General features: G+C 41.6%; 1 protein-coding gene across 10 annotated transcripts in view; it reads left to right on the forward strand.

Moving 5' to 3' along the window:
* Window positions 1–283: 283 nt before the first annotated feature.
* cep170aa (centrosomal protein 170Aa) overlaps window positions 284–18,421 on the forward strand; it is a 38,378-nt gene continuing 20,240 nt past the window's right edge. For 6 of the 10 annotated variants that reach the window (XM_047603179.1, XM_047603181.1, XM_047603184.1 and 3 more), the window contains exons 1-5: window positions 285–617; window positions 12,790–12,849; window positions 13,120–13,259; window positions 15,825–15,914; window positions 18,288–18,366. In XM_047603179.1, coding sequence (XP_047459135.1) covers window positions 13,155–13,259; window positions 15,825–15,914; window positions 18,288–18,366 — 274 coding nt within the window. In that variant the 5' untranslated portion in view covers window positions 285–617; window positions 12,790–12,849; window positions 13,120–13,154. Of the gene's footprint in view, window positions 618–12,789; window positions 12,850–13,119; window positions 13,260–15,824; window positions 15,915–18,287; window positions 18,367–18,421 lie in introns of all 10 variants that reach the window. The other 4 variants (XM_047603182.1, XM_047603185.1, XM_047603183.1 and 1 more) reach the window with 3 other exon arrangements.

An 18,421-nucleotide genomic window follows, 5' to 3' on the forward strand; every position in this document is an offset into this window, starting at 1 on the left:
ATAGTTAGTTCTTAATAGTACATACTCCCTAGTACAATAGTTTTTTCATCCATGTCTGTTTGGATACTGTCTGTATACTTTTTGGTTTGTTTTGACATTGTCTATCTGTGTCTGGTCCTGTAACTGTCTATTGTATGATTGTTGTTTTAAAGTCTTTGTGTTGTGTACCTGCATTGGGACTACTAAATTAGCATTAAATTAAATTAGCATTTGTGCTAAGTCTAGCGCATCTACACTGATGACTAACGCATCAACGTTGATTAATGTGCATTGTCACAATCCAATAAACTAATAATAATAAAAGTTGTGAGCTGGTGTTATCGCGTGATTATCTTGTATCGTTGCCAGGATACGTGCTTTTATTCCGACAGTTCTGGCCGGAAGTGAAGTGGTGACTCGGGTCTCTGCCGCTCTGAGCCTCCTCTCGGGATGTCGGTCCACTCGCCGCCGCTGTTTTTTTTTTTTGCAGGGAGTAGCTTATTGCTGAGCAACGGAGGGAGAGAAGGCCACCACCGCTCAGAGACAGACTGAACTGCAGCGACGGCAGGCAGGGCTGGGCTCCACGCACTCACACACACACCTTCAACAGCAGGCAGCACACAGCATAACGAGAGGGGGTAAGTGACAGGACACTTCGGTTTTATTTAGCTAACAGCGACGTTATAATGTAGCTTACCGTTTGTTTGTTTTTTTGACGAGCTAGTCGACCGACACTCACGTGAAGTTTGCGGCAGAGCGAAAGAGGAAAGAGTCAATTTTCAGGCAGCACATCTATTGATGATTTGGTGTTGATACAAAAAAAACACGAGGTGACACGGAAAATTATAAAACAGTAAGACGGAGATTTAACTTGTAGTGTTAAAAATAAAAAAAAATATATATATATATAAAGGGCTGTGTGTGAACGGGCTGGTGTGACTCCCTGCCGGCTAACTGGATGGCTACTATTGTCAGCAGCAGCATATGACCAGCCTGCCCTGCTCCACCTTAGGAAAGCGACTCAGCCGAGCCACTTTACAGCCTCTGCGGCCACATATTGTCCCGATTGCATCCTGGTCAAACCTACACTATTGACCATTGGCTTTTTTTTATTTTTTGAATCACTTGCATCCTTGTGCAGCAGCCGCACGGAGGCTTTCGAGACGAGATGCACATCAATGAAGGTCGGTCACATTGAACGCTTTTGTTTATCTTTATTGGGAACACGCTAGCCCCCGGGTCCTCCTGGAGTCGATCGTCTGAGGGTCTGATTCTAGCTAGGTGTTTTGTTATAAATACGCACATTCATGTGCGTTTATGTACGTGTGCGCGTGTGTACAGAGTGTTTCCCGATGTCGGACCCCCTCCTCTGCTTCTGTGTGGGGGCTTTGTTTTCGTGGGGCAGATGTAGCTGGCCTGGTTGCATCCGCTCTCTTTGTGTTTCAGTGTTTTTTTCCTCTCATCGTCACATTAGATGTAAAACTTTGGAAAATAGACAAAAGATGTGTCATAAATATGCAAAGATAACCTTAAATTTAAAGAGTGTCTTATAAGCTGCCATTGGTCTAACCAAGGCTGGGCAATGCTTATTTGTGCAGAACTGTGTAATAATTATTGTTTATTTGTCACGTATCAGGGTTATTGAATCAGTATAAATGCTTGAGGCAGATGCAGAATAAATACAAAAGTCACATTTTTCCAGATGCTTCTAGAAAGCAGTTTGATACATTATATTTACTATTTCCTTGAATTGGTTCAAAGGTTGCATCCCTGTTCAGAGTTTGGTAGACAGTTAGCCGTTCACATACGCGACCGACGTGTTCTGTGAGAGTCTCCGGAGTCTCCTCCCTCATCTGTGAGGATTCAAATTTTTTTGGGGATGAGCCACAGAATGTGCAAGATAATACCAGCGAGTCCGGCTTGCCTTTCTTCGCTTTCCCTTTTCTCCTTCACCCTGACTTTTCCCGCCTCCTTCCTGTCCCTCTCTCCGCATATGTGGCTGCAGGCAGGCTGGATGGCTCTACAGGCGGTTGCATTTTTAAAATCTGTGTCAGTGTCACAGGGCGGTTGCTGCATTCTTGGAGAGGAGGCAACGCTCCTAGCTGTAACGCTCCTAGCCTGACTACCACTGCGCTGCTATACCGCAGATGATAACACAGGCCTCCTTGCCAATTTCAATTTTTTATTTATATAACAATCCCGACTGTCTGGAGACACATCCCAGAACCCGGGGCCTGGAACCCCCAGAGTACTGCTAAGCACTGCAGCGAGGGTGGCAGGGAAAAAAAAACATTTTAACAGGAAGAAACCTTGAGCAGAACCCAGCTCGTGTGGAGGGGGCGGGGGGCATGTGCTTGAGGCCAGCCTGGTAGAGAGACGGGAAAAGAAAGAAAGAGCAGCGAATGAGGAGAACAGCAAACAGAAAGAGGCAGAAGCTTCATAAAGCTGTCAGAAACATGATACAAACAAGGGTATATGAGACCTTATTGTGCATGATACATGGGAGATTGATCATGGATAGAAAGGATGGATAGAGGCTACGTTCAAATTAATCACTGTGGAAAATCTTACAGCTCAACCAGTTATAAGAATAATTAAGAGCTAAGGGGCATAAAACTGTGTCATTGACGGTAATTGTTAAATTACTGGTGATCAGGCTGGAATAATCTATGAATATATGATGTACCATATGCAGGTTGGACAATTATGCGTGACATTTAGGGATAAGGGATTCCCAAATAAACAGATGATACATTCTGGTTTCACAGTTTTATAGCTGTGTTTAGTTTTCCCTCAGAAAAGAGCATATTGTAAATTCTTGCAGTCACCGGGCTGTCAGAGCTCTTTGGTTAGTTTAGAAGCATTTCAGGTTCACTGTCACGAGTTAAGGTTGAGCAGAGCTGGCGACTCCCTGCTTTTACATCCTCTGCAGCTTCCTATCTCATCTGAACCCAGTCTCTTTCTTATTCAGCATCCTAACTCCTGCGTCACTCTTCTAGTCAAAGAGCGTCGTATACATGTATAGCAGGGACATCCTTCAGTAATATTTGCTGTTTTAGTCTATAGTTGGGATCGGAGACTTTTGTCAGGACTGTTGTCCGGCCGGCCCACGGCCATTGTGTACAGAAGGAAGCTTAGGAAGTGAGTTCATTTTACTTTTGTGGCCAGGGAGTGTTATTTGTGTCTGAAAACAACCTAGTCTGGAGCTTTATATCTCAATTGATTCCATGTTATTGAAGTTGTTTTAAAAAAGTACCGTTCCAACAGGGAGTCTGTTTCCCTAAAAATAGCAGTGAATCTCACTTCTGCAATCTGCCACGGCAGAAAAGGGTTAGCAGAGCGGGATAGCTTCGCCCGGTGACACTCCTGCTTGTGTTCAGAGTCTGAGTGAAACTAGGGAGGTGAATAGGAAAAGTCTGTGGTTAAATAATGGGAGAGACAGCAAAGTAGAAAACAAAAAGAAGCTCGGAGCAATTTATATCCAGAAACATCAGCCTCTCCCTTGTTATGGAACATCAAGGGCGTTTTTTCCCCCCCCTTCTTTATTTAACCTCTCAAAATTAATAATAAAATAGTGAGCTTCACATCTGTTTTGGGGTGTAGCGTGCTCCCCTCCGAGTTTGTTTCCTTTATTTTGTGCTTCTTTCCACTGCAGATATTGATCTTGTATTTAGGCGGTTTCTATTCCCATCTCTCCCTCTGCCAGACCTGCCCTGATTGTCCTGTTGCGCTTTGTTTTTTTTCCCCTCCTCTAAGTGCCAGTGTAGATTTCAATGTGAGGGAGTTCACTATTTTTGTTCGCCGCTGAGGCTGTTGCAGTGGGCAGCATAAATGTTGGTGCCATAATAAATATGGCGGGGTTGGCCAGATACTAATGTTCCTGTTAAAGGGCCACTGCTCACTCGTTATCTGCCCATGTGGGGCCACAAGGGCACTCACCAGAGCAAATGTATACACCTAATCAAACAACCAAGGCTTCATATATGCTAAAATATCTAAATAATAACAATAATTAGCTGAATAAATCATTCAGCTGTATTGTAATTATTCCTCGCTCAAACATTTGGATTGATAATTATAGTTTGCTACTTACACACTTCCTCTCCATTTCCTCGTTTTCCATGTACACATGCCTCAGAGGATGCATCATGTGCACTGAAAAAGATTTGGCTTGGAGGCATGTGCTTCATTATTTCTCTTGGATCGTTAATAATCAATGTCTTATCAATATAAGACATTGTTCAGAGTGTTGGTTCTATCCTTAGAAGCAACGCGAATAATAACGTTACTCTATGCGACAGGGCTGAAGGGCACAATGTCTTTTAAACTATAGCACTGCAGAGTTCTCCACATCCATGAAGAATAAATTTCCATATGTAGGTCTGTAGGTCATTCTGAACATGGGGGTCACTGGTCACATGGCGAGCTTATGTGTTAAGGCCAGTGACTGGTAACAACAACGATGGATGCTGGCTGCACGGAGGCGTTTGCTTGTTTGTTCCTCTCGCCAACTGCTCATGTGATGCGCGTTGAGGTTTTTCTGCGCCATATGGTCTTTTGTGCTGCGTGGGACAATTTTTTTTTTTCCACCGACATGCTGCATTAACGCATGTAAAGCTACACACGCGCACGCACGCCCAAGTTTCTGCACTTTCTGTATTTTACTGACACCGTGATGATTTATTACCTCCCTCCATAGTGCTGAGATCCTCTTGAAATAGGTTAATGTTGGTGTATAGTCTTCATCTAGCTACGTGTAATCTGTTTGAAACGTTCGGTTCGATAGCATGAAAGTTTTGTTTCCCTTTATTTTACTATTTAATGTTTAAAATTACCCTCAAGCAGGATACAGAGTTACAAAAACACAGACATCGAAGTTTCAAGCGTGAAACCTCAAAAAATCCTTAAAGTCAGAAAAACTTTATTGATCGCTGCTAAATTGCCTGAATTTGACAGGTACTGTATATTGTTGTTGTTGTTGTTGTCAGATGTCAGTAACAGAGTTTGAGAACAAATACCAAAACGATGGAGTTTATTGTATTATTACAATTAATCCGGGTTTAAATGAATCCCTATGTCGCTTTTGCTGCTGAAAGCAGTGTTTGGCAGCTGGAACAGCATCCTTGGCTGCTACGTTCAACCTTAGGACACTTAATGAGTTTGTGTAATGACTAAGTGAAAATACAGACATGTGTATCACGGCCAAAATATACCAGGATAAAGGAAGTGGCTTAGCTAATGTTATTCTTATGACTAAGTCAAAAGTGTTCAAGTGTTTTCCTCTCTGCCAACTATTTGGCAGGTAAAGTACTTAAAGTAGGTCATCTTAGCTCAAAAGTCAAATGAAATCAAAATCTGACAGACTGATGTCCCTTGAGTGGCCGTGACTTGCTCCTCCAGGCACTCTGAATTTTAGATTAAGAACATTTAAGATACACTTAATTTCTTAGATACAATATTTGTGACTGACTGGAAGCCTTGTTGACTTTTATTTACTGCGATGTAAAATACTGGATTTCTTTTCTTTTCACTTTGACACAGATTTGCTCCTTCTTCACACACACATTTAAGTTTTATGCAAGAAGTTGCTGTTATGCACGTGTGTCCCTTATCAATGCCATTATGGATGAGACATTAGCTTAGCTATAATCACACTCTCCGTCATAGGCGCTTTAGACTTCTGCGTCAAATGGATGCAGAAGTTACAGAGATAGTGCGGAGCAGACCTGCGTAGAGAGGACGTGCACCTCCCTGGAAATGTGAGGATGCAGAACAAGAGCTGTGATTTGTGCACTTGGTAGAAACATGTAATAGCATTCAATTCAAATCAGTTCAATTCAATTTTATTTATATAGCATAGATAACATAACAATGTCTTAAGATGCTTTAGAAAACCTGTCCTGAAACCTCCAGAATGACCCTGAATGGTGGCAGGAAAAACTCCTTTTTAACAGGGTTGTTCTGTAAATCTTGCTTTCATTTGATTTATATCCACAACTGGCTTGTCAGTCTGTTGAAGAACAGTAGTCAATAACACCAAAGTTGTGTGAAACTCAAACACTGCAGTTGCAGTATACAAAACCAAACAATTCACTTCACATGTTAATTTACTGTTCTGCATGTTTTGAGTGTGAAGTTTTTTTTGCTGTGTGAGAAATATTCACTGCGAAGAATAGTTCAGCTGTCATATCCTTCAACTATAACTGGGCACTGGTCTGTGAGGTATTTTTCTAGTCTCCTCCACATCTTTAACAGCTAACTAACACCAAGATAAACTTTTTCACGTTTGAATTATTATTGCATCCTTTCACGCAACTGCGCTTCACCCTGTTGTTTACCCACAAAAATGGCCAAATGACCCAAAATGCACTGCAGCTTTGTGAGTGTGACATCACCCGACAAAGACCATTATGAGCCATTAAGACACTGTTAATTGTTACACAATATACGAACACGTAAGCTGTATGAAACAACATTTTACAGAGCAATTAAAAAGAAAAAGCAGCCAGCGTTCCCTCATGTAAATGACAACATTTTGTGTAGTCTCAGTCTGCATTATTATAAGTATCATTGAAAAAACAAACTGGCTGCTCTGTTTGCCCTGTAAATAGGAGAACAATAGACTGTATACCTCAGTTATTCAAGTCTGTAAGTCTATTGAAGACTCAGCCTTTGGAGCCTAGAAAGCCTTTGTCTGTGTTGAATCTGTTCCCTTGTTTGTTCCCTCAGGGTGTCTGGGCTTCACTGCACCCAGAGCATCTCTGAGCTCGCAGAATTGATTCAGGGTTCCTTACCTGTTATTTACTGCCTTAGTTCTGGATTTGAAGCGTTAACTGACCATATCTATTATTTGGGGAATAGGCTTCTCTCTTGCATCAGATGCAACTAGGACTGGGTACCGCTACTGCTTTGCTGAATTGATAGATTTAGTGCTATTTCAGCTTTAAATCAAGATTGTTTAGTTATGAGAGAGATTTTCACGAGACTAATGTTGTCACTGGTTTCAGAGATTAGTGGTATTTCCGTCATATTTTATCTCCAGTTGGCTCATCTTTAATATGGCTCTGCGTTTGCCCGATTCTTGTCGGTTGTCACACGAGAGGATACAGGAAATATTTCAAACAAATTGATCAGAGCATTATATGAATGGAAACTAGATATTTCGAAAAGAAAACTAATTTTTAAACCCAGCCCTAATCCCAAATTAAATTTCCCTTTCCCTTGTTCCACAGCTACAGCATTTTTTTACAATGTTTATGCTTGCTGAGCGTCATTATATGCTTCTCATAATTTTTTAATAAGTTTAATTTTAAAGGATTACACAGTTAAATGTGTTTTATTTGCCTGTTTTTAGCCAGGAAGGCTATCAGTGCAGCAGCTACTAACGTGCCATCTGTATTGTAACAGCTTTTGCTGCCATTGTAAACATTAAACTCATCGCCTCCTGTTTGCCAGAGGATGTCTCCTGGGAAAGACCGATTACACATGGAAGTTTAGTGTAGCAAATACCTAAAAGCTTTACAGTTTAATCACCATTTAGACTCCTCAATCAGAAAGTAAAAGCTAGTAAAACGTAGCATCTCCTGAAGCCGCTCTTAAGTTTTAATGTAGCTGCACTAAGATTTTACAACGTAAGCACACAACCACACCCTGACTGGGGCTGAGTTTGGCTCTCGTCATAAGACCGTGTGGAAATGACTGTGACGAGAAAATGAGTTGTCTCCCTGTTTATCGGTTCATCTCTTTCTCTCTGGGCCTCTTTCTCTCGCTGTCTTCAACAGCCTCTGTCTCTTTGCCGTGCTTAGCGTGTATGTGTCTGGCTGCTGTCAAGGTGTGTGGCGTGGGATGAGTGTGGTGCCAGGGTCGCAGCCATGACGTGACATCTCGGAGAGTTAGAGAGAGAAAGCAGATGAGTGCCTCTGATGGTTACCCAGCTGTTGCATCATCCTCCGGGCAGATGCTACGTTTAGAGTAGCTGGAAAAACCTATCGGACGGCGAATAAATAAATTGGCGCCGACTGACATCACTTCCTGCATTCAGCCAGTGTTTGTGGTTGGCTGGTTCGGAGCAGAGGGGAGAGATTTGAATTCTTGGAACAACGATAGGATGCTTTAAATGTTTTTTCCCCCCCTGGACAATGGAAATCTAGTCGCAGCAGATAAACATGAACATGTTTATTTATTATATGTCTGTGTTACATCTATCTTGTGTGTGTGTGTGTGTGTGTGTGTGTATGTATATATATATATATATACACATATATACACACACATATACAGTGGGGGAAATAAGTATTTGATCCCCTGCTGAATTTGTAAGTTTGCCCACTTCCATAGAAATGATCAGACTCTGGTTTTTATGGTTGTTTACTGGTTATGGGTATAGACAGAATATCAGTCGAAAATGCATAAAAAACACACAATCTAAAAGTTATAAATTGTTATGTATTTTATTAAGGGAAATAAGTATTTGATCCCCAAGCACAACACAAGTCAGTACTTTGTAGAGAAACCTTTGTTGGCAAGCACAGCGATGAGACGTTTCTTGTAGTTGGTCACCAGGTTTGCACACAGCGCAGGAGGGATTTTGGCCCATTCATCTTTACAGACAGTCTCTAAATCCTTCAAGTTTCTTGGCTGCCTCTTGGAAACTCGGAGCTTCAGCTCCCTCCACAGGTTTTCGATCGGGTTAAGGTCTGGAGACTGACTAGGCCACTCCATGACCTTAATATGCTTCTTCTTGAGCCACTCCTTTGTTGTCCTGGCAGTATGTTTTGGGTCATTGTCATGTTGGAAAACCCACCCACGAGGCATCTTCAGTGTTCTTGCTGAGGTTTTTGTCCAAGATGTTACAGTACATGGCTGCATTCATTGGCCCCATAATGCGGTGGAGTTGCCCTGTACCCTTTGCTGAAAAAAAGCCCCAAAACATGATGTTTCCACCTCCATGCTTAACCGTGGGTATGGTGTTCTTTGGGTCATACTCACGTTTTTTCATCCTCCAAACACGGCGGGTCGAGTTAATGCCAAATAGCTCAACTTTGGTTTCGTCAGACCACAGCACTTTCTCCCAAGCCTTCTCTGAGTCATTTAGATGTTCACTGGCAAACTTAAGGCGGGCCTGTACATGTGCCTTCTTGAGCAGGGGACCTTGCGGGCACTGCAAGAGTTCAATCCATAACGGCGCAGTGTGTTGCCAACTGTTTTCTTGGTGACGGAGGTCCCAACTGCTTCCAGATCATTTACAAGCTCCTGCCGTGTTGTTTTAGGCTGCTCCCTCACCTTTCTCATCATCATCCTCACTCCATGAGGCGAGATTTTGCGGGGAGCTCCAGACCGAGGACAGTTGATGGTCCTTTTATGGGTCTTCCACTTGCGAATAATGGCACCAATAATTGTCACCTTCTCACCAAGCCTTTTGCTGATGGTTTTGTAACCTATACCAGCCTTGTGCAGGTCTACAATCTTGTCCCTGACATCTTTTGACAGCTCTTTGGTCTTGCCCATGGTGCTGTAGAAGTTGGAATGTAAGAAACTGATTCTTAGAGCAGGTGTGCTTTATATACATGACGAGTTAAGATCAGGAGTATTGGTAATTAGTTGACTGAGCACAGCTGTGTGCCACATGCGCACCAGCCAATCTGTAGGAGCCTGAATTCTAAGTGAATTGTTGGGGATCAAATACTTATTTCCCTTAATAAAATACATAACAATTTATAACTTTTAGATTGTGTGTTTTTTATGCATTTTCGATTGATATTCTGTCTATACCCATAACCAGTAAACAACCATAAAAACCAGAGTCTGATCATTTCTATGGAAGTGGGCAAAATTACAAATTCAGCAGGGGATCAAATACTTATTTCCCCCACTGTATGTATATACGTGTAAGTAGGTGGATAGATGTTATTCTGAGTCCCAATTGGCTGCAAAATTGCGGTGAACTCAAAGATAAGTGTCCACAGTAAGAAATTCTGCTCATACTTCCTTTCTCTCCACTGCCGTCTCCTCTGCACAAAGAATTCACAGTCATCTTAGAATAATCCTGCTCTTTCACTCAATTCTGCTTGTGTGTGTGTGTATATATGTGTGTGGGAGATAGTATAAGTGCATGTTTGGGGGTTGGGGAATTCCTGCCAAAACCATGAGGTCACTGTTCCTCCTTATTAGCCCAAGCAAGAAATGTTGCTGAAAGAGTGTAATGGAGATGAGAACCAAGAGTATTACTGGTGTGTTTCTGCAAAGGCCCAAAGACTAAAGATGTCTTATGCCATTATCTAGAGAAGCATCTTTTCCTGTTTGCATTTCAGATGATAACACGTAGTGTTTCCTTAAGGCCGATATTGGAAGTTGTAAGAAGTAGCATTAGCTTGACGAACAGCTTGCTGCCTTCAAATGGAACTGGTGAACTTGTGGTTACAAACTGAGAAGTGTTGTACACAAAAGCCTTGGCGTTCAGATGTTAGCATCAGCTGTGAGCCGGGGGAAGGCCGCTGCTAGGCAACTGCTGGCGTCTAGAAGCCAGCGAGGCTTCAGCAAGCCAACAATTGGGAAAATACATAATGACAGTATGGAGCTGTCTCACACATGCTGCCTCCAAATGGTGTCGTGTTTATCATGTTCATTGGTATTCACGACCTCATAACTGAACAAATTGTGACACGTTTGTTCATAAGTAAAGGAAGTTGGACTTGTATAGAGGTTTACGTATACAATACGTATGAGTAAAACACTGATATTCCCAACATGCTCATGTTTTCATTACGTCTTTACATTTCCATCATTAGCTTGCTAAACTGTTAGCCTCGTGGTTTCTAGATGTGAATCATTAACCAGCACCACTGTTCACGTGACTTACAGTTGATGCCACCATTTAAATGCCAAGTAATTTGGGTACACACTTTCCCATGTTGTAACCACAAGTTTCATTTGAAGTCAGCACTATTAAAATATTATAAAGAAAAGCCATTATGGAAATATACAACCTCCACTATTTCCAGAAATGTCAGGAAACACGTCACAACTTGTGAACTTACTTAAATTTACATTTAGCCGACATTTGGATTTTTCTCATAACTTGACCCCATGAAGGCATGTAGCCTCCTGGCTAGTGTCATCAAGTGTCTTACATTTTACAATTTCCAGAACATTAAGACTTTCTCTTTTGTACTTATTTTTTTAAAATTACACCCGTGTTATTTATAATTTGGATGAACTGACCCTCTAATAACACGATCACACATGTTAAACAGGCAGTATGTCGTCCTCAGCTGTGGCTCCTTCCTCAGACCTACCACTGCATTCCTCCATCTGAGCCACGTCTTTCATGTGTGATAGTGACTTTTTTTTTAATGGCACCATAAAGGCTGGTATGCTTCATACCCAGGCTCCTCAACCACATTCTCATTAACCTTGCATTCAGCAGTGAGTGTACAGTGGTTATAGAGCCAGAAAGCTCTTGATGCTTTGGTTACAGTCCTGAGGGAGACCACACATAATTATAGTGTGATGCCAACGCTGCTGCTGCGCTTGCTGTGCATACTTCATTGTTCCAGTGTGGCATTCAAGCACAATGCCTGTCTCATATCGGTAATGTCTTCTACATATCGTTGTCAGGTAGCTGCAGTGTTTTGTGGTTTGTAAACACAAGTGGTATCACCTTCTCATGAGAAGGATGTGTGTCATATAAACCTGACATCAGGGTTGTAAGCCTGTTGCGTGTTACTTATAGCAGAGTACCCAATGCCTCCTACAATTATTTCCCTCTTAAATCTTTCACTCAGCAGTAAAATTGTCAGATATTCTGAGTGGTTTGTAGGATGAAAGTCTGATCTGTTTTACATCAGAGACAGCTCATGATAGATTCATGTTCCGTGGAACGTGCATGGAGGTGTGCAGTTGATTAAAATTTTACCCAAGGGATTATTGAGTTGGTATACCAAGTACTTATGAGGTCAAGCGTGCAAGAGCTTAGCTCAATAATCTTTAGTTTCCACTTTGATGGGCTTTTCTTGGCACTTTCTACACACGACAGAGAACTAATGTTATTCTAGTGCCACTTGGAATAACTATGAAAAGCTTGGCTTCTGAGGTTTTATTTTCCAAATAACTTTCAAAATCGTGTACAAACAATCATTTAAACAGAATTATCAGATTCTCAATTTCATTGTGCTGAAAATTTTGCTGACATCATCTGACAGTATAAAAAATTAAATTCAAAAATGTAGTTTTGACTTCTCCGTTTTACGCCAGTTATTGTTAAATCAAACATACAGGATTGTCAGACTTCATAGAAGCCGTTCGCCATCGGTTAGATCTGCTTAATGGGCTTCTTCCACGCCTGGGCAGTTAAAAAGTCGGAGTCGCTGGCTTTGACCTCCTTTCCAGCTCGTCTGAAGGAGACGGGGAAGGAGGCAGCAGGGAAAATAAATGTCCTGATGGGGAGGCCAGCCAACATTCCTACGTCACTTCCTCCTTCAACATCTGGCAGTGATCAGAGCAGGCAGAGAGAAAGAGAGGATGTCTCTTAGTGGCTGCCTTAGCGTTCGTTTTCAGACGGCGGCGTCACATTGCAAGACCGCCCACTCAACCTCCTTCCCCCAGCAGCAAAACAAAATGAAGAAAGAACAAGTGTATTGATTCTCTGTGTCTCTGCACTTCTTGGCCCGTGTCTTCTTCACATTTTTGTTCATGCATCTGTGCTTATTATTTTATGATGTGTTGAATCATACTGGATATGTTTGCTTGCTGTGGGAATAAAAAAAAACAAAACAAAGGATAAAGTAATAAAAACATCTTCATCTTTTTCAGGATGGCCTAGCTGTGTTGTGCTGCCAGCGGTCTATCAGCAGTGAGCTACCTGGACCAGAGGTCTGTAGCGCTACTCACCAAAATAATGTGCTGTTTATTTTCTTATGTCTGAAACGTCTTCCTTTGAGATGTCTTTTTTCATGTATTAAATCCTCCAGCTGTTGGCTGTACAGTTTTTATGTTTTTCAAGAATTGCGAATATGCTAAGTAGGACTAGGCAGGACTTGACAAAAGAAAGAAGCCTTCTGGTTTGTGGTCAGCACGCCAACATTGACCCAACACAGGGTCATTTAGTGATCACTTAAACTAATGCTTATTTCTTTTGTTCAGGAGGCGTCTCCACGAGGCAGCAACAGGACGCAGCCATGAGTGTGACCTCCTGGTTCCTGGTGAGCAGCGGGGGAACTCGCCACCGACTCCCCCGGGAAATGATCTTTGTAGGCCGGGATGACTGTGAGCTCATGCTACAGGTGAGGAGCTGGCTTGGTGATTTATTTTTTCACTCTTCACTCTGTCAGCTTGATATCAGCAGTGCTGTTTTTGAGTGTTAGAGATATCGTAATAACTGGTGAACACAGCGAGGACTTTCTCTCAGCCGAGTAGACGAGCTGGTGAGTTCACTCCGATCTTTTTCCACAACTTAACTGTACTAATCACAGTGGAAAACGACTCTCATGCTGTTGTTCTTGCAGTATCTGAACGTGTTGGTGTTTGTGTGTATGCTCAGTCTGTGCTGAAAGTGGGGCTGTGCAGCTGTGCATACATCCAGAACAACCACGTGTACGCTCATGTGTACCTCTGGTCACCGCACTATTAATAGAAAGTGGGGCAGATACCTCTTGAGTTAGATCTTATCTGACAGAGTTGGTTGTTGTGGATAGACGGCGCATCCGTGGCTGCAGCTATATTTGTTATGACAGCGTATCTGGAGAGAAGTCTCTAACTGAGAAGTGCCTGTCTGAAAGTTTGACCATCAAAAACACATTTAGGACACTGGGTTCCCCAGTGCTCTATCATTTGATACTGTCAAATCCAAAATTCAGAGATGTGTAAAGTATGTAACGGGTTTATGGATTTAATAGGATGAGTTGCATTAAACAACAGTTGGATTCTGTATTTGATAAAATGTGATATGTTTCTATTTTAACTTCCATTTTCACTTGGGAAGAGACAGTGTGATTTGTAGCCAGTTTTGTAGCCAGTATCCTGAACCCTGACTTTAAGCTGTTCAGATGTAAAACAAAAAGAGTTTATGAGAGAGTTTTAATAGTTTTTAAAGTCACACTGATTCCCAGTTATTACACAGTTTTGTTATGTCATGTACAGTAGATCTGTTGATTCCAGCGCTAGTTTAATACACAAAGAAGTTAAGAGTCGTTGAAGACCAGCTTCTTTTTCTTTTCAAACACTTTATTTCTCCCTCATGTTTTCTGGTATTCCCATCCTTGTGATGTCTTCAGAATGAGATAAAGATAATGGAAATCTTCCAAACATTTTCTCGGCTTTGTGTATTGTGCGTGTGTGTTTTTATAACATGTGTGTGTTTGTGAAGCCGCTTACAGTTGTCCTCCATGTGACTGCTTTAACGAGCCAAGGCCTCATCACATGGCTAAACGTTAAAAGCTGCTTGTGTCATGCACCAAATAAAACACAAACGCACACTCACAGATTATCAGCTTCCAAATGAATGCATGACAGTGTTTTCTAAATGCTTTGATGTCATCTTCAGGAATTCTCCAACAGCTTCTTCTTTTTTCCCCCCATCAGTTGTATTAGGGATACTGATACTGTCAGATACTGGTTTAAAAAAGTGAGGCAGGGCTGGTGCTTTCTTGGTATATGCACATTTTAAAACGTTAGCTTAGACTTCAAGGCTAATGTAGTTTGCTGAGGCATTTTAGTCGTGTCTGTGTTCTACTTTTCCTCTGCACATGTACCGTTACTGAACATTATATCTGAGAGCAAGAGCATGAGTCATCTCTCCTCCAGTGTGTGGTACGACACAGGGCTCAGAAGCTTCTATCCTGTTTGATATATCCTAATCCAACTAAAGTAATCTGTTCCACAGTTGGCTCTCTTGGCTTTGCTTTACCTTTACCTTAACATCTTTACTATACTGTGAGTGTGCTTCTGGTTTAAACAAGATGCCAGAATGAGCATTTTATGACTTCAGGACAGTTATTTCACCTAATGCAGCTACAAACTGATGCACAGCAGATTTTCCAATTAAAGTAATGATAATATTACACCAAATATTTCCACGGCACTTCTTTTGGAGACTGCAGCACATTTGCTCATCTGTCCTTGTCATTGCATTCCTCTAGATGTGTTTAAAAAGTATTTGGCATCGAAACACGTCCGAGGGAATTGCCAAAGTCTACAATGTGCGTCTTTCTTTTATTTTCATGAGAGCTTGAAGCTTGCAGTGTTTCTGCCTGAAACTATTTATCCTCAAAACAGCTGATGTGCTCACAGCTCGCACCAAATCAATACTTTTCACCTCCAGTCTTTCATTGTTCCACTGTTCGCCTTTGTCTCCTTTGTCTGCTTGTGTGTGTGTGTGTGTGTGTGTGTGTGTGTGTGTGTGTGTGTGTGTGTGTGTGTGTGTGTGTGTGTGTGTGTGTGTGTGTTTACTAGTGTACATGAACGTGAGCGCATCGGTATGAAGTGAGCAGACATTGAAATGCCTGCTGATATGCTCTCAATGACATGACGGTGGATATTAAGCGCAGTGATATTGAGGTCTACCTTCAGACATTACATTCTCGACATTGAACGATAATGCCTCCTCCTCCAAACTCTTGGCATAGCAAGAATTGCTCCAGCCACACACAGTTCTCTGATGGTTATGCAAGAAACACCTACTGGCCACGCTTTCTTTTTAGTTTAATATAGCACAATGTACAGTATATACAAGCGATGTGAAGAAAAGTAGAACATGAATGAATTTCTGAACTTAATGATTTTACTGTGAGTAAGTAAATGAATTGACTGTGACCACTGGGTTAATGTTCCATGTATATTTCTGTCTGAAGTCCCGCAGTGTGGATAAGCAGCATGCAGTCATCAACTACGAGGCTGGGACTGATGAACACAAGGTCAAGGACCTGGGCAGCCTGAATGGGGTGAGTACGCAGAGCAATATGTACAAAACAGAGGACAAAGATAAAAGGACGAGAGAGGACAGGAGAGTAAGGCGCAGAGAAAGGGGAGATGTGATGAGTGATGGATGGATGGATAGTGTGTAGTGTAGAAGTGTAGGTCAGTAGGCTTAGAAGAGGAGCAGAGGGAGGTGGATAGAAACTGCACATATAGAGAGAAACCAGGACAAACAGGAACAAAGCACTGAAGGTTAGAGTAGGGAGATGAGGTTCTGAAGGTTAAATGAAGTTATTTTAAGGAGTCAGTTCTGTGTCTCCGCTGCTAATCAATACCTCTGTTGATTAAGATTGATATCCAGGCTCTGGTAATCTGTTCCACAGTTGGCTCTCTTGGCTTTGCTTTACCTTTACCTTAACATCTTTACTATACTGTGAGTGTGCTTGTAGTTTAAACAAGATGCCAGAATGAGCATTTTATGACTTCAGGACAGTTATTTCACCAAATGAAGCTACAAACTGATGCACAGCAGATTTTCCAATTAAAGTAATGATAATATTACACCAAATATTTCCACGGCACTTCTTTTGGAGACTGCAGCACATTTGCTCATCTGTCCTTGTCATTGCATTCCTCTAGATGTGTTTAAAAAGTATTTGGCATCGAAACACGTCCGAGAGAATTGCCAAAGTCTACAATGTGTGTCTTTCTTTTATTTTCATGATACTGGAGATGAGATGAGGTTCTGAGGGTTAAACGAAGTTATTTTAAGGAGTCAGTTCTGTGTCTCTGCTGCTAATCAATACCTCTGTCGATTAAGATTGATATCGAGGCTCGGGTCAATCTGATTCTAAACCTAATTACGCAAATCACCACCTAAGGGCAAACTCTGAAGCAATGGGTCACTATGCCGATGAATGTGAACACACAGACTTGAGAAGTGTCACCACTTCTTCATAGATAGACCTGTTTTGTGAGTGTGTTTTATAAGGGTTTTTTACATGAGTACATATTGTAAACACAGGAGACAGGCAGGAAGTAAGACACCGTAGAAAAAGCAGACCAAAGGAAGAGTGAAAAATAACTTATGAGCTCATGTGTTTTAAATAGGGGTGCTGTAGATCTTCTATTTTTTTTGTGTGTGGATACATTTACTATATAATCTGTGTTGAATGTTAAAGTGGTATTTGTGGAAATATATAAAATTTATACTGATGAGATTAAGTTGGTTTAGATAGCAGATATAAAAACCTGTATTTCATTTTACAGGAATATATTCATTCATGACCGTGATGACTACGTTTAAACTCAAGTTTTCTTTTTACCCTTGACTTCTGTCTTTTTAACGTGGCCGCTGCAGTGGCCACACAGCGTTAGTCATGTGTAGTGATTCCTACTCAGTCACAGCCAACCAGATTAGACACATATGCGCACTGCTCCTCACATCCTCCCCAGCTCTCAGACGGGAAGCCGGAGTCAGAGCCACTTCCTGCTGCGTCATTAACCATCCGCTTCTTTGGCTGGATTCAGAGGAAGTTTTCTCCTGCTGAGTCAGTGGATATGTTGATGGTTCGCCTCTGCTGTAGATAAAGAGCTGTGTTTAGACAGCGTCGCCATTTGCTCTCTTAAAGAAGTTCCTTCGCTGACGTATTGTTAAGCTGTTGTGATTTCATCTCGCCAGAGAGAGGACGGGACTGTTTTATTGCAGCAGCAGAGCAAACGTGATAGTATTTCATTTGCAGTTCAGTGAAACCTGATCTGAATCTGAGCTGTATAGTAGAAGACGGGAGAAATGGGAGTGGGAGAGAGAAAGAGGAATACATGCTTTATTGTGCTTAGGCTTCTAGCTCTGACTTAATGTTTCCTGCATACCAGGTCTTTGTTTAATACTGGTGTTTGCAACCTGACAAGTTAGATTTTCCTAACTCCAGAAACCTAGACGTGTGTTATACTTCTTCGGAGTTTCTCAAATGTTCGTTGTGGATTGTTCATCAAACAAAATAAGCTGTTGTTGTGAGCGTTTGGAAATGGCTCTGATGAAGGTCACGAGTTGAAATGCGTAAAACCAATAAAATTGTTCCATTTACTACAAGTGTTGCTTTCCAAATTCTTTAAAATCAAAATATTACTAGATTAACTGACCAAATAGTTTTCAGATTATTCAATAATGAAAATGATCATTAGTTGCAGTTTATTCCCACAGACACCGTCACACATGACTCAGATGTGGACCAACTTCATCAGATATTTTCCTTTACTTAGAATCCAAATTTTAGCTGTTCGCATTCCCATTTGAGCTGTAGAAGAATCTTTGCTTATTTTATGTTTACATATCGTCACAGTTTATTTAAATTGACATATTGGTTGTTGTGTTTTTTGTATTTACCATCCCTCGGTAGACTTTTGTGAATGATGTCCGCATTCAGGAGCAGATGTACATCACTCTGAAGCTGGAAGACAAGCTGAGGTTTGGATATGATATCCTTTCACTGTCTGATCCTTTAATGTCTTTACCCCTGTATGTCCACCAGTT

This window comes from Mugil cephalus, chromosome 13 (genome assembly GCF_022458985.1).
Source record: "Mugil cephalus isolate CIBA_MC_2020 chromosome 13, CIBA_Mcephalus_1.1, whole genome shotgun sequence".
Taxonomy (NCBI): domain Eukaryota; kingdom Metazoa; phylum Chordata; class Actinopteri; order Mugiliformes; family Mugilidae; genus Mugil; species Mugil cephalus.